Source organism: Mirounga leonina, unplaced genomic scaffold (genome assembly GCF_011800145.1).
Source record: "Mirounga leonina isolate KUSES-001 unplaced genomic scaffold, KU_Mleo_1.0 Mir_268, whole genome shotgun sequence".
In the NCBI taxonomy this organism is placed as follows: domain Eukaryota; kingdom Metazoa; phylum Chordata; class Mammalia; order Carnivora; family Phocidae; genus Mirounga; species Mirounga leonina.
The window spans coordinates 1222883-1237543 of NW_023270649.1; the positions used below are offsets into that span (position 1 = coordinate 1222883).

General features: G+C 45.8%; 1 protein-coding gene across 4 annotated transcripts in view; it reads right to left on the bottom strand.

Annotated features, from left to right (window-relative positions):
• The window catches only part of DHRSX (dehydrogenase/reductase X-linked), a gene marked incomplete at its 5' end in the record, with an annotated part of 180466 nt that overhangs the window by 62576 nt on the left and 103229 nt on the right, over positions 1-14661 (bottom strand). For 3 of the 4 annotated variants that reach the window (XM_035029652.1, XM_035029653.1, XM_035029651.1), the window contains 1 exon segment: positions 740-987. In XM_035029652.1, coding sequence (XP_034885543.1) covers positions 784-987 — 204 coding nt within the window. 4 annotated transcript variants of the gene reach the window in all.

The following is a 14661-nucleotide window of genomic DNA, read 5'->3' on the forward strand; positions in this document are numbered from 1 at the left end:
TCTCTCATCCCTGTCCTACAGAACCCCATGGTGAGTGCTGTGCAGACTCTACCCTCCTCCCTGTCCTACAGAACTCCCTGGTGAGTTCCATCCAGACCCGTCTCATCCTGTCCTAGAGAACCATACAGGGAATGCTGTCTGGGACCCTGTCCTCCCACCCATTGCACAGAATCCCTGACACGTCTGGTTATATTCGCATGACTCACGGGCTTGAGCTCATGACAGCAACTCTGGGGACTACAGGTAGCACCCAGGACCAGGTCACTGTCAAAGTGTGGAGTAGAATATGAGTTGTCACCTGAGCCTTAACCCAACAGACTGAGGAAGGCTCATGTCTCTGTTTCACAGACCCAAGAGTCAAACCTGGGTGTCCGGAATAATGGGTGAGTGGAAGAACAAAGGGCACAGGGGACCCTGAACCCTCTACAGCTCCAGTGGTTCATACTCCCTTGAAAGAGCTTGCCTCACCTGGAATGTGTCTCCTCAAAGCTGGTCCCTGCCCTGTGCTCAACAAGGAAGACTGCACAGTTGGGTTAGGCAGCATTTAATTGTTCATAGCACTTGTAGCAATTTGGCAGACAACTTATGGCTCGGGACCACCTACTTGGGAATTACATTTAATGTTCCTTTTGGTCCTTGACTTCCTGCAAAGGCATGACAGCAGACAGGAGACCTTTGGGGACACAGCCCCAAAGGCAGGCAGCTATGAAAAATGCGGGCACGGGGATCTGTCACAGACCTGTGTTTGGTGGACTGAAGGCAAGGTCTTCCCCGACGTGGCAACTACCCCGAGAAGGTGTCCTGGGTCATGTCAGTGATGCCGGTCATCTGGCAACTCCTGGCCCACAGTTCTCTTTGAAGATCTAGATCATACGTGATCTTGAGAGACTTGGTCTCTTTCTCATTGTAAAGGTAGCGGCCGCCAATTCCTTCCAGGTCCGGGGTGACCGCTGCATAGACAGATGTCCAGGCTCCCTCATCTGGAGTCTGTGGGGAGAAGGAAGAAGGCCAGTATGTGTCAGTGTTCAGAGTAGAGCGCATGGGATTCTCAGGACCCCCACTGATGTTGTTGGGCTAGACACAGCACGCTCACCACCGGGGTCGGGAAACTCAAGCAGAAAGCCATATGTACAACCTAGCCGAGCTGATGGGTTAATCCATTTCCATAGGCAAAAATGCGTATTAAAATCCCTGATGTGGACAGTCAAGTTCTGCAACTCCCGATGAAGCCATAATGCGTATGAACTGGCTCAAAGGGGATGAATGCTGAGCCTCTGTGTTAAAGCAACACTAGTTGGCAACCGGGTGAAATGTGACCACCTTGCAGAAAGGTTCTTGGCGTCAATGCAGCACGGTGAGCTTCCCGTGGGGATGGAAGAGTTCCCAGGCTATGGTCACTGCTTAGGGGGAAAGCAAAGTCCAAGTAGAAGCTTGAAACGTAGAGAACACATGAGGACTGGAACTCTTGTTCCGACGGAATGCGGCAACATGTGAACACGACACACTCTGCATTCTGGGGTGGGTGTCTGAGTGACCAGTGGGTTAGCATGGTCAGTGGGTGCCAGCGAGCTAGGAGGAGCTCAAGAGATTGGAAATGGTGGGAACCGAGGCATCTCCGTCCAGGGCTGTGATTCCAGATCCAGAAACCAACAGAATTTCCCCCTCGCTTCTTAATGTCAGGATAAAGACTTTTTCAAGAGCTTATCTTGTTTAATCTTATGGAAATCTGCTCAATCTGCCCCATCCACTCTAGAGCTTCTTATGTGTCTCTCTAAGTCTACACAGCTGACCCCTGAACAAAACAGGTTTGAACTGCGTGCGTCCACTTAGATGCGGATTTTTTCGGTAAAGGTAGCAAAATTCCGTAAATGTGTTTTCTCTTCCTTAGGATTTTCTTAACCACGTTTTCTTTGTCTGGCTTATTCTATTGTGATAATCCAGTGCATAATACATGCAACGTACAATATATGGGTTAATCTACTGTTTATGGCATCAGTAAGGCTTCTAGGCTTAGTAGTAGGCTATGAGTAGTGAAGCTTTGGGGAGTCACAGTGATACCTGGATTTTCAGCTGCGTGGGGGGTTGGCATTCCCATGCACACACACTCATATGCACACACATACTTCCATGCATGCATGCACATTCACAATCATACACATAAACTCACATGCACACATGTATTCACATGTATAGGTACTCACACACACTCATATACTCACATGCACACACACTCATACCCACATGCATGCATACATTCACATATATACATATATACTCACACACACTCATATACTCACACCCACATACATGCATATTCACATACATACATATATACTCATACACACTCATACTCACATGCACACACACATACTCGTACCCACATACATGCATACATTCACATACATACATATATACTCACACACACTCATATACTGACGCACACACATACATTCTCACACACATACACACACACATACTCATGCACATGCATATGCTCACATGGACACACACATATACTCATATGCACACACATATGCTTATAGGCACACACACAGATGCACACATACACACCGACGTACCCACGCACACATTTACACACAGACATACACACCGTCACCCAAGCTGGCAGGCAGCTCTGCTGACATATAAAGGGGTAGAAAAAAAGAGCTGTTTCTTGGCTATAATGCATCTTATGAAGAATTAATCACATCCACTTACCCAACTATCATGTGCTTAAATACATGATAGATGCTAGGTTTCAAAATGCAACCGCTGATCGTTTGTAGAACATTTCAAAGCCTTGGGCTTATAATGAAGACGGAAATGAGATTTCATTTGTATTCTTTAATTCCTAAATGTTTTGACAGCTCATGAAATAGATGCTTTTATTCACTTATTTCACATTACATCTCATATCACATCCTAATCATCACCGATCAGAGCAATTATAGGTTGTGCCCATGCAAAAGGGAGGGTGCCATGATAAATGCTGAGATACACATGTGTATGTATAAACATGCACACATACACATGCTCACATGCACTCACACACTCATCCACATGCACGCACATGTGCTCACAGACTCACCCACATGCACACACACATGCTCCCATGCACACATATATGCTCACACACACACATACTCTCACATGCACTCACCCACACATATAGTCACACACACACACAAGCTCACATGCACACACACATATTCACCCACGTGATGCACACTAGCCCACGTGCACACACAGGTGCTCACCCACAAGCTCTCACACACAGTCACAGACATTCGCACATACACGACTTTAACCTTTGGGAATTTATCTGCATTCCCTGGAGGTGGAGGAGACACCCAAGAATTTCAGGACCTGGGTTCAAATTTCTGTGTCACCACCCGTTAACTGTGAGATCTTCACTGAATCATCGTCCCTCTTAAGCCTATTTCCTTTCCCGGAAAACAATAATTGTAGAAATAGTTTTCCCACACAATTGTCAGGGAGAAACGCATGACATCTTACGAGGGAAAGGCTTTTGGCAAATATAAACACAATTGCAAATGATAAACAGTAAGCACGACAGGGGTGACCATATTGTGTGCTGGGCATTGTGCCAAGCACTAACACCCATTGTACGGATGAGGACCCGAGGCTCAGAGAAAACTTGTCTTTTCCCCAGGGCACACAGCTGGTGGGTGGAGGAGCTAGGATTCGAACCCAGGGCCACCAGCTCCCTGGTCAACATCCTCACCCATAGCATGTGCTGACTTCTCCAAGAAATGACTCTAGAGGCTGGGAGATGTAGGCAGGAGAGTGGGTTTGGGGAGACTTCTGAGTCCAAGTGAGCTCTTGCAGCAAGAAATGTCTCATGCAGGGAGAGAGCCACCAGAGCCGCTTAACCAGAGGGAAGAATGTCCACGGGGCACAGCTCCTGCCTCTGTCTGGGCAGCAGGCTTCCTGCTGAGCTGGAAGGCTGAACATCAACATCAACAATGCCTGAAATGAGCTGGACTATGTCCCCCCAAATCCGTATGTTGAAGTCCTCACCCCCAGGACCTCAGAACAGGGCTGTGTTTGGAAGTGGGGATCTTTAAAGAGGGGATTAAGGTAAAATGAGGTTGTTGGTGTGAACCCTAATCCAACAGGACTTGTGTTCTTATAAAAAGAGGGGATGAGGACACAGATTCCCCCAGAGGACAACCACCTGAGGACACAGGGAGGACACAGGATCTACACGCCAAGGAGAGAGGACTCAGGAGGAACCAGCCTCGGCCCCGCCTGGATCTCAGACTCCCACCCTCGGCCCCGCCTGGATCTCAGACTCCCAGCCTCCAGGACTGAGAGACAACGAATGTCTGTTGTTAAAGCCACCCCGTCTCTGGTACATTGTCATGGCAGCCCGGACAGACTAATTCAGCATCCAAATGATTCCTCTTCTCCGACTGGGAATGTTAGCCTATGGAGGGCTGCAGCTGTGCACACACACCTTTTCCAGGGAACAGCTGCTTATACCTCTACTCATCTGCTGCATTCAGACTCATGGGAGGGACATGCTCAGGTTCTGCCAGATAGACCTAAGACCAGCAAAGACCCCAACAGGCAGGAGATGCTTCTTAAATATGTGTCCAGTGAAGGCATATGTCCTATTATAGACTGAATGTGCACGCCCCTTCCCTCCAATTCATATGTGGAAGCCCTAACCCTCAATGGCATGGTATTAGCAGGCGGAGCCTTTGGGAGGTGATTACGGTTACATGAGGTCATGAGGGTGGGAGCCCCCATGATGGGACTGGTGTCCTCATAAGAAGAGGAGGAGACACCTCTTCCTCCCTCCATCACGTGAGGACACAGACAGATGGCCATGCGTGTCCAGCAGAAAGGTCCTGGGAGAAACTAGTGCTGGCCACGCCTGGATCTCAGATTTTCAGTCTCCAGCCTATGAGCAATAAGTACCTGTTTTCAAACATCTCCAGTCTGTGGGATTCTGTTAAAGCCACCCAAGCTGATGAATGCATGTCCCAACACCAAGATCTATATTTGAATGACGCTGTGTTCTAGGTCATGAAAAAAACCACAGAGAAGAGACAACCACTTGTTTTTTCCTGAATCTCTCTGAGCTAGAACCCTGCACACCACAGTCAGTGGGAGCATGAGAAACACCTGCACCATACACTTCCTTTTTCTACTCCTTCTCTCTTTGCTTACTTTTCCTTTGTTTTTATTTGTTTTTATGTTATCACCTGACGTCTTGCACCTGTGGCTCATGGTGCAGCGAACCACCATTGGCTGGGCACCCGGTCATAGGCTGGATGTCCCCAGGGAGCCACCATACATATACACTGACAAGGAAATCCACGTGGGTTAACTGCTAAAGGGGCCGGCATAGAGCCCTGCGGCTCTCAAAGATCTTTTGCACTGTGATTCTTCCTTACTAACTCAACGCTTCCTGTAGGGATGCCATGTTGGCAAAAAGGCAAGCTCAAAAGGCTTCCTCTCCTATGACCTCTACAGTCCGTCCTTGCATGGTGAACATGTAGATGATATTTCATGACTAATAAGCTCAAGCTTGGGGATGTTCATTCCAAGCAAAGAGAGTTATTAATCCTTTCTTCTTCCTCGGGATCACTGCTTGGGTCATTTGGTGATGAAACTTCACGTCCTAGAGAAGCTCACTGGAGCCCATGACCTGCCAAGAGCTCCAGGCTCATGAAACTCCAACACACTAATGATCGCCAACCAGAACAGGTTAATGAGGCAGAACCTCTAGCGTAATTTGCCAAGGAGTATCAGTAGGAACACAGTTGATGAAATTCAAAGCTGCTCTTGCCTAACAAGAAAATGGACATTTTGTGCTGGTTTCTATAACCACGCTCCCCTATCAGAGTTTTCTAAGCTGAGCATGAAATTCCACAACTTATTCACTGTTTGTTTTTTTGTTTTGTTTAATTCATCTGTAGGAATTGTCTCCTCTAGGAAAGTACCTGGGATCCAGGTACTCAGCTGTGTTCAAAAATGTCTGGGAGGGGCGCCTGGGTAGCTCAGTCATTAAGCGTCTGCCTTCAGCTCAGGTCATGATCTCAGGGTCCTGGGATTGAGCCCCGCATTGGGCTCCCTGCTCAGCGGGGAGCCTGCTTCTCCCTCTCCCTCTGCTGCTCCCCCTGCTTGTCCTCTCTCTCTCTGTGTCTGTCTCTGTCAAATAAATAAAAAATCTTTAAAAAAATGGGAATTCAGGTCCATGATGATAAGCATCATGGAGACAAACTGGAAAGTATCTAATTAAGATGGATATGCAGAAAGACCCAAATCAGCTGTTTTTTTTTTTTCCTCTCTCTCTCTCTCTGGCCTCAAGGAGAACCAAGGGCAGATGATCAGCTTCAAATTAGTGCACCTGCAGATTGACTGACCCCCCCAGCAAAATTTGATCATCTGTCCCTGTGCAGTTGTAGTTGAGATGATCTGTCTTCCAGCTCATTCCCGGGATGATGAAGCGTGTTTCCTGGGTGCTGGGTGCAGAAAAATCAGTCGGCTTCTGAATAGATAAGGTCCTCTAAACAATGCTCCCTCTGGCATAAATAACATATCCCATTTTATCTACAGCTTGTAAAAAAAATAAAAAAAAGATCATCCTTAAAGATCTGTAAGATGTCTAAAATGTGAAACCGAACCCAAGAGTGGATGTGTTGCTTTTATCAGAGGCAGGAGGACCACTAAAGAACCAGATGTCCGCTGGGAGACCAGGGAAGAGGGCTCCGTGTATTTATAGTTAAAGGTTTTCTCTGCATGAAGCCACGGCTGGAGTTGGAAGCTATGCACCCCGTTTCAATTCGATTCAGCACAACAAATGTTTATTAAATGCTCACCAGTGTCTTGTGGGCTCTTGGGGCAAAGAAAGGCAGTTTTGAAAATAACCCCCACCACCATGGAGCTGACAATAGGCAGGGACTATGGGTTGACGGTTGGGCACAAGCGCGTGAAAAAAAATAATAAAATAAGAAGCATACTTAGTAGAAAGAGGATGGAATTTAAAATGTGCTATTTAAGAGCTGCAAGCAATGTATGGTTGGAAGGAAACATGAATGCCTTATAATTACATAATTACATAGGGCTTTACAGTTTTGGAAATGCTTTCACATATATTATGTTAGCAATTTTCACAACAATCTGATGAGATATTATTATCCAGAATTAACAAATTACCAAAGCAAGAGGCATCGCAGAGGGTGGGAAGAAGGAAGGGGTGGCCAGATCTTGGTTCCTCCAGAGACCTCTCCATCTTGGTCCTTAATCTGCCTCCCTATAAGCCCATCCCCCATGCCAATAGCTTCCTTTCTCATCTCCTTCCCTATCTTCACTTTGAAATGAAAACCTGACCTCGCTCTCCTTTGAGCCACGGACACATTTATGGCAGCCCAGTTGGCATTGGAATTAAACACCCTACTTACCCACCTCAAGGTCAAGCATCCCCAAATCCCCACCTGGGCATTTCCCATCACCCCATCTCTTGGATAGGCACCACCATTACCCTCACTTTCCTGAGTGATAAACCCCCGAATTATCCTTGAGTCTTTATTTATTCACATCCCAGAGTCAACCAGTCAAGATGTCTTAATTTTATCTCTGGACTGGTTTTTGGAATGATTTTCCTCCCTCTTGACCACGTCCAGTACCACCTCCACCACTGCAATGGTCTGAAAGCTGACCCCAGGTGCCCCCATGTCCTGCAGTCCATTGGATGCTTTGTAGGCTGGATGGGTCTGATCCTGTAACCTTCTCACTGACATTTCTCAACAGGCACCCAGCCCTAACATCCTAAGGTGGCCATTGCTTCTAACACATGATAAGCTTCTCTCCTTGTACACCTGAAATAGGGCTGGGAACAGTTGCTCTTGGGAGAATTGAGACACGGGTAGCTCAGATCATTTCCCAGTCTTGGGTTCAGATGGGGGACACAGCTAAGAAAGAGGTGGTGTCAGTTTGACCACCCACCATCTTGAACTCCTTTCTGCATCACATATAGTTCCAGCATTGCTCATGGATCCTGGCCTAGCCTTCAGTCCACCTTCAGAGGCTCCATCCCCAGCAAAGCCTTCTCCTCCTGCCCCAACACGAGGGAAGACTACTGCCACCATATTTGTCCTTTTGTCACTCATGAAATGCTCAAAGTCAAACCGAGCGATAACTGGTAGAGTTCCCAGAACCCAGGGTGCAACTATGGGACATGCCCACTCTGATGCCCCAGTGATCAGTCTTGATCACTCTACATCTGGAGGGGTGCATGAGATGTCATCAATGCCTGAACGAACATCATGCACTGACTCCCTGCTCCAAGCCTCCTGTGTGAGCCCACCTGATATGTGTACTCTTCATGATATACCTGTGAGGTGGGTCTTATCCCACCAGCTTTACAGGGAAGCGGCTGAAGCCAACACACTGGGCAAAGACACAAGAGGGCGGTCTTGAGAGCTGAGATCCAAGGAAGGTGAACGTAAGAGTTTCCTTTGGCTATTCTTGGTGAATGATCAAAAACTTGGTGGCTTAATATAGCACAGATTTATCATCTTAAAATTCTACAAGGTCAGAAGTCTAAAATGAATCTCAATGGTCTAAAACCTGGGGGGTTGGCAAGGGCTGTATTCCTGCTGGATGCTCCAGGTGAGAGTCTGTCTCCTTGTCCCCGTCCTTCTCTGACTCGAACCCTCCATCCTCTCCTCTCTTATGAGGATCCCTGTGATGACACTGGGTTCCCCTGGATCATCGGGGATCTCCTACCTCCCAGGGTGGAGGAGTAATGGTGGTAGGTCCCTATGGCATGATAGAAGGTCAACTGAAGGTTGCTGTTAATTCAGTGTGCTTGAATGCTGACAGATGATGGGGAAAAGCTGATGATGCAGAGGTGGGGAGAAGGATCGCTGGACGTGTGTCCTTGAGTTGATTAATTAAACGTGCCACCCTCCTGGCACATCCATCAAAAAGCAATCAAACGACCCTGTGACTGGGTTGATTCAAATGCATATTAAAGAGAACCAAACATCACTAGTCATATAGGTTGTTGTAACGGGGGCACATTCTACACTGTCAATTTGATCCTTTTTAATTGGAGATGGGTGTATAAAGTGATTTCAAAGAGGCCCAGCATTGTTTGGCATGAGCTCTGCACAGGGGTCCCGATGCACCCAGCACTGAGAATCATGCTTTTTCGCGGTACCCACGGATCCCAAGGCAGTAACGCAGGCAGATAGGGATGACGTCCCGATGCAACGGGACCAACACCTGAGAGATGCAGGTTTTCTGCATCGGCACTGGCTTCACTGGGTCTCACAGCCTCTGAAAAGCTTCGTCTACACACGCACAGAGCCTGACAGAGCACATGCATACAGAGTGGTCTTCATTTGTGAACATGCTAAACCTCTCGTCTTTACAAACGCCTCCTGGTTTCTCTCAAGGAACAAAGTGGCTCGCCCAGGTGAGTGGCTCTGAATTTACAATCCAGGGCATGATTTCCAGGGAGGCACCGACGGAGGTTTACTGGTATAAAACAACGCCACCGTATGATATAAAAGAACAGAAAGAGAAACACGTCCATGTAAGTAATACGTGCATACACAGTGATCATTATAAAGAGGGCATCATAGCCTCCGCTGGGCTACAGATTTTGTTCTGTTTCCTTATCCCATTTTTACTTCATTTCCATGGTAATGAATATTCTTCCACGACTTAGTCTTACAGCTTCCATAATCTTCTCTCTTCTGTACAGAGGCACCATCATGCAGACAGCGTCCTGAGGTTATTTTTAATCCAAAAGGGCAGATGCTGCACAACGCGTTCCCAGGAGCTCATGGCCAGGTCTCGGGCAGGCCAAGTGTGGATGCTTTCCTGGCGAAAGAAAATATTTCGAAATCCCTCTGCTTGGGGAAGTAGACACCAAATGATGCGTCGGTAGGAAGGCAAATTGAAAGTGAAGGAAGGTAATTAAGCCCTAAAGGGAGCTCAGGGACACGGCTGACTTCATGAAAGGTGCTCGGAGCAGGCATGGAAGGCAGACTCCGAGAAGAGGTTCGGTGACTGTCCTCATTAATCCCGAAACTTGAAGAAACAGACAATTATCGAAGGGACGATGCTGTCAACGCTGACTTGAGAAGAGGGAGGAATCCTCAAGAAAGCAATACACATTAAAGATAATTTTGAAACCTGAATCGGAATCATCCTTTTGAAAATTCCCAAACCCAGAGAGTTTGCAAAGGCTAATACTTCCAGTCTGCAAATGCAGAGAGTTGTCATTATAATTACATTAGGCTGAAGCGTAAGAGAGAAAAATACAGGGAAAAATGAGCTTCTTGATTATCTCATTGTTTGGCTTTTTTTTTTTTTTAAACAAATCATCAAAACTTTGGTATCCCAACTTGACAAAAATAGCACGGAAGGGGATCTATAGCGCCGGGGTAAATATCAATACAGAAGTCATCAATGAAGTGGCTGGGGAATGGAATCCTCTGGTGTAATGGAGAATAATGCTCTATGACAGCAAGAAACATTCCAGAAATCGGGGGCCGTTCATTTTAGAGTAACATACTGAACCACGTTATCCAGATAAGGGGGTTAAAGCAAACAAAAACATAATCATCTCTCTAGATCCGAGTCAGCAAACATTTTCTGTAAAGGGCCAGACAGGAAATATTTCTCACTTTGTGGGCCATCTGGTCTCTGTCCTAACCACTAGGCTCTGCCTTTATAACAGGGACAACACGTAAATGAAAAAGCATGTGTGTCAATAAAACTTTATTGACAAACCCATGTGGCCAGCCCGTGGCCCATAGGTTGCCTATGGAGTGAACTGTTTTGTTTTGTTTTGGTAAAATTCAACATTCATACCTCATTCAAGGGAAAAGTAAAGTCAGAATGATATGCAGCATCGTACATAACAAAGTACAATATGCAAATGCTAATAAATATAAGAGAGAGACATAACATGTTTTGCCCTCAAAATGGAAAATAAGATATGAGTCACCTACACCATCTATTATTTAACTGCCTATAGCATATAGGTAAGAACATTTTTTTTTTTAAAGATTTTATTTATTTATTTGAGAGAGAGAGAATGAGAGAGAGCAAGCACATGAGAAGGGGGAGGGTCAGAGGGAGAAGCAGACTCCCTGCCGAGCAGGGAGCCCGATGTGGGACTCGATCCCGGGACTCCGGGATCATGACCTGAGCCGAACGCAGTCGCTTAACCAACTGAGCCACCCGGGTGCCCCGGTAAGAACATTTTCAAGAGAAGCATACATATTAGAAAGAAGGGGGAATATGATATTGACACATTAATCAATATGGCTTGAAAATTAAATTGAAATTAAATTAAATGGACTGAAAAATCTATTAAGAACAGGACATCAGTGATAGAATCAATAAAGACTTAAGGCCTGAGGCATTCTCAGTACTTGGAGCATGTTTTGGTAAAACTGTCCTTGAAAGCCCAACAGAATGCTCCAGAAAACGTGGACAGGAACATCTTCTAGAACCTTCTCATGCCAGAGCCTGCCATGTTCCCTAGAGAAACTGGGACAGAAGCAGACATGGAGATGTATGATTGATCCTTTACAGCAATACTGCTGGAAACCCCAAAGAACTGGAAACACCGCAGATGTTCCTGATCCTGTGGATGGATCTAAGCCATGTTGTATATGCATGTGGAATATACTTCACCAGGACAGAACCCAATAATCTACTTCTCCACGTGTCCACAGGGACTGATGTCAAACAGTTAATATGGAGAACTGTGTGTTCAATTGGGTCCCCCCGGCCCAAATACAAGTTGAAGTCCTAGCCCCTAGTATGTGTGAATATGACATTATTTGGAAATAGTGTCTTTGCAGATGTGATGAAGTAAAGGATCTGAGATGAGCTCATCCTGGATCAGGGTGGCCCTAAATCCAATGGCAGGTGTCCTTGTAAGAGACAGAAGAGGACACACTGACATAGAGGAGAAGCCACCTGAAGACAGAGGCAGACATGGGAGGGACACGGCCACCAGCCCAGGGACACCTGAGCCCCAGAAATTGGAAGAGGCAGGAAAGACCTTCCCCTGGAGCCTCAGGAGGGAACATGGCCTTGCCCCACCTGGATCTCAGTGGTCCTGCCCCACCTGGATCTGAGACATCTGGTCTCCAGAACTGGGAGAGGATGAATCTCTGTGGTTTTAGCCATTTGGTTTGTGGTCATTTGTTACAGCTTCCCCTAGGTAACTAATCTTATATGAGCAAAAAAAGCAAATCACAGATATTACTCTACTTACTTAAGGGTCAAGGAATGCAAAGTTAAATTTCAGAGACACACGCGTGAGACATTTATAACGAGAAACAAGAAAACAGTTGATGCTACGCGTGGGTTAGGGGTTAGTTCTTGCAGGTGCATTTGGGGAAAAGGGTGGGCACATCCACGTGGTGCACTCACTTATCACCGACTTTTAAGTGTTTCACGTATTTTGCTGTATTCACGGTTTGCAGTATTTTTAATAAAACCTATTCGCAACAGAAACAAACATCAAAAGTTCATAAAACAATTAGGAATAAATGCAATAGGAAAGGTATGGGCAATTACTGAGAATTAGTAAAATACCCCTGAAAAGCATTAGGATTCTGGTCACCACTTCCAAGATACGGGGTTACTCCCCACACCACCAAGCAATTTGCAGACACCATCTGGGTGTCCTATAATCCAACTCAGTTCTGACCTATCTACCTGTGATGGGGTTTTGGAATATAAGTGAGGTTCAGTGTGGTGAGGTCCGGAGCCAACGACCAAGAAAGAATTCTTGAGATTCTTTGGTGCAAACGGTGGTTTATTAAGCACAGGGACAGGACCCTTGGGCAGGAAGAGCTGCTGCCCGGGGGTTGTGAGGAGTGGCTGATTATAGACATGGGGTTGGGAGTGGTAAGGAAAAAGGAAGGTTTCAAAGGATTTTCATACGTTAAGGAAGACTTACAGGATACCAGAGGTCTCGCCATTGTCAAGTTAAGGTCGTTTTCCCCTATAGCAAGGTATTAACAGCAAGATAGTTGGGAGCTTCCTGGAGGAACACTACACTCTGCCCCCTTCAAGTATCTGCCAATGGACCGCAGGTTATAAGGACATTTAATTGTATTTACATTCCCTTCTGGAAGCTATTGCTAAGGCTTTTGTAAGTAAACTGAGGGAGACTCGTCTCTTGCAGGATTGTGATCTCTGTAAATTAACTATTTGTTTTTCCTTTAGGGCAGCCGGGAGTGCCCGAGGAATGTCACATATATCCCATGGGGGGTGTTGTGGGGTGTCAGCTTCTGCTTTGTCCTCAGTTTCCCTTCTGCTCTCTCACCACCTGGACATGGCGTCAGATCCCCCAGGGCTCAGCCCTACAAGACGGCCCTTCACCCCTTGGGTCAGACGCCAATCACAAATCCAGGTTGACACCCGTGGTTCTGACCCACCAGCTACAGATCAGACATTCCCAGGACCTCCTCCTCGGGTTACAACGATCTGCTAGAGCGACTCACAGAGCCCAAGGAAACGTGTTACTCACTAGATCACGGGTTTATTATGAAAGGCTGTAGCTCAGGAACAGCCAGATGAAGTGATGTATGGGGCCAGGTGTGGGGGGAAGGGCGTGGAGCTTCCATGGTCTCACCAGGTGCACCCCTCTCCCCAAACCCCTATGTGTTCCCAAACCCAGAAGCTCTTCGAACCCTGTCCTTTTCATTTTCTAGAAAGGGAGACTATATTGCAGAGGCATGATGGATTAAATCATTGGCCACTAGGGATTGAGTCAACCTCCAGCGCCTCTCCTCTCCCTAGAGGTCAGGGGGTGGGGCAGAAGGTGCCAAGCTTCTAATCACGTGGTTGGTTCCCCTGGCAACCAGCCCCATCCTTGGGGGCTTTCCAAAAGCCACCTCATTCACATAACAGAAGAAACCTCCATCACTCTCCTCACCGGAAATTCCAAGGATTTTAGGAGCTCTCTGCCAGAAACAGGACTAAGACCAAACATATATTTTTATTGTAAGTCACAAAATCGCAAGCATCAAGAAAGAAACAAGTGAAAGGAAAGACAACTTATTCTCAGACAAAAAATATCACTCTGTGAAATCTCAATGTCCCCACACTAAATTAAGTTATAAATCCCTCCCAATTAAGTTTTGTTCTGATGGTTATCCTATCCTATTCTATTTTATCTTATTCTATTCTACTCTACTCTATTCTACTCTATTCTATCTTATTCCAGCCTATCCTATCCCATTCTTATTCTATTCTTTCTTATTCTATCCTGTTCTATTCTATTCTATTCTATTCTATTCTATTCTGTTTTTTCCTATTATTCTGTCTTATTCTATTCTTCTCTATTCTATCTTATTCTAGCCTATCCTATCCTATTCTTATTCTTTCTTATTCTATTCTATTCTATTCTTCTGTCTTTTTTTTTCTATTATTCTGTCTTATTCTATTCTACATTCTACTCTATTCTATCTTATTCCACCCTAACCTATTCTGTCTTATTCTATTCTACTCTATTCTATCTTATTCTATTCTATCTTATTCTATTCTGTCTTATTCTATTTTATCCTTTGTTAGTCTAGCCTATCCTATTCTATATTATTCTATTCTATTCTATTCTATTCTATTCTATTCTATTCTATTCTA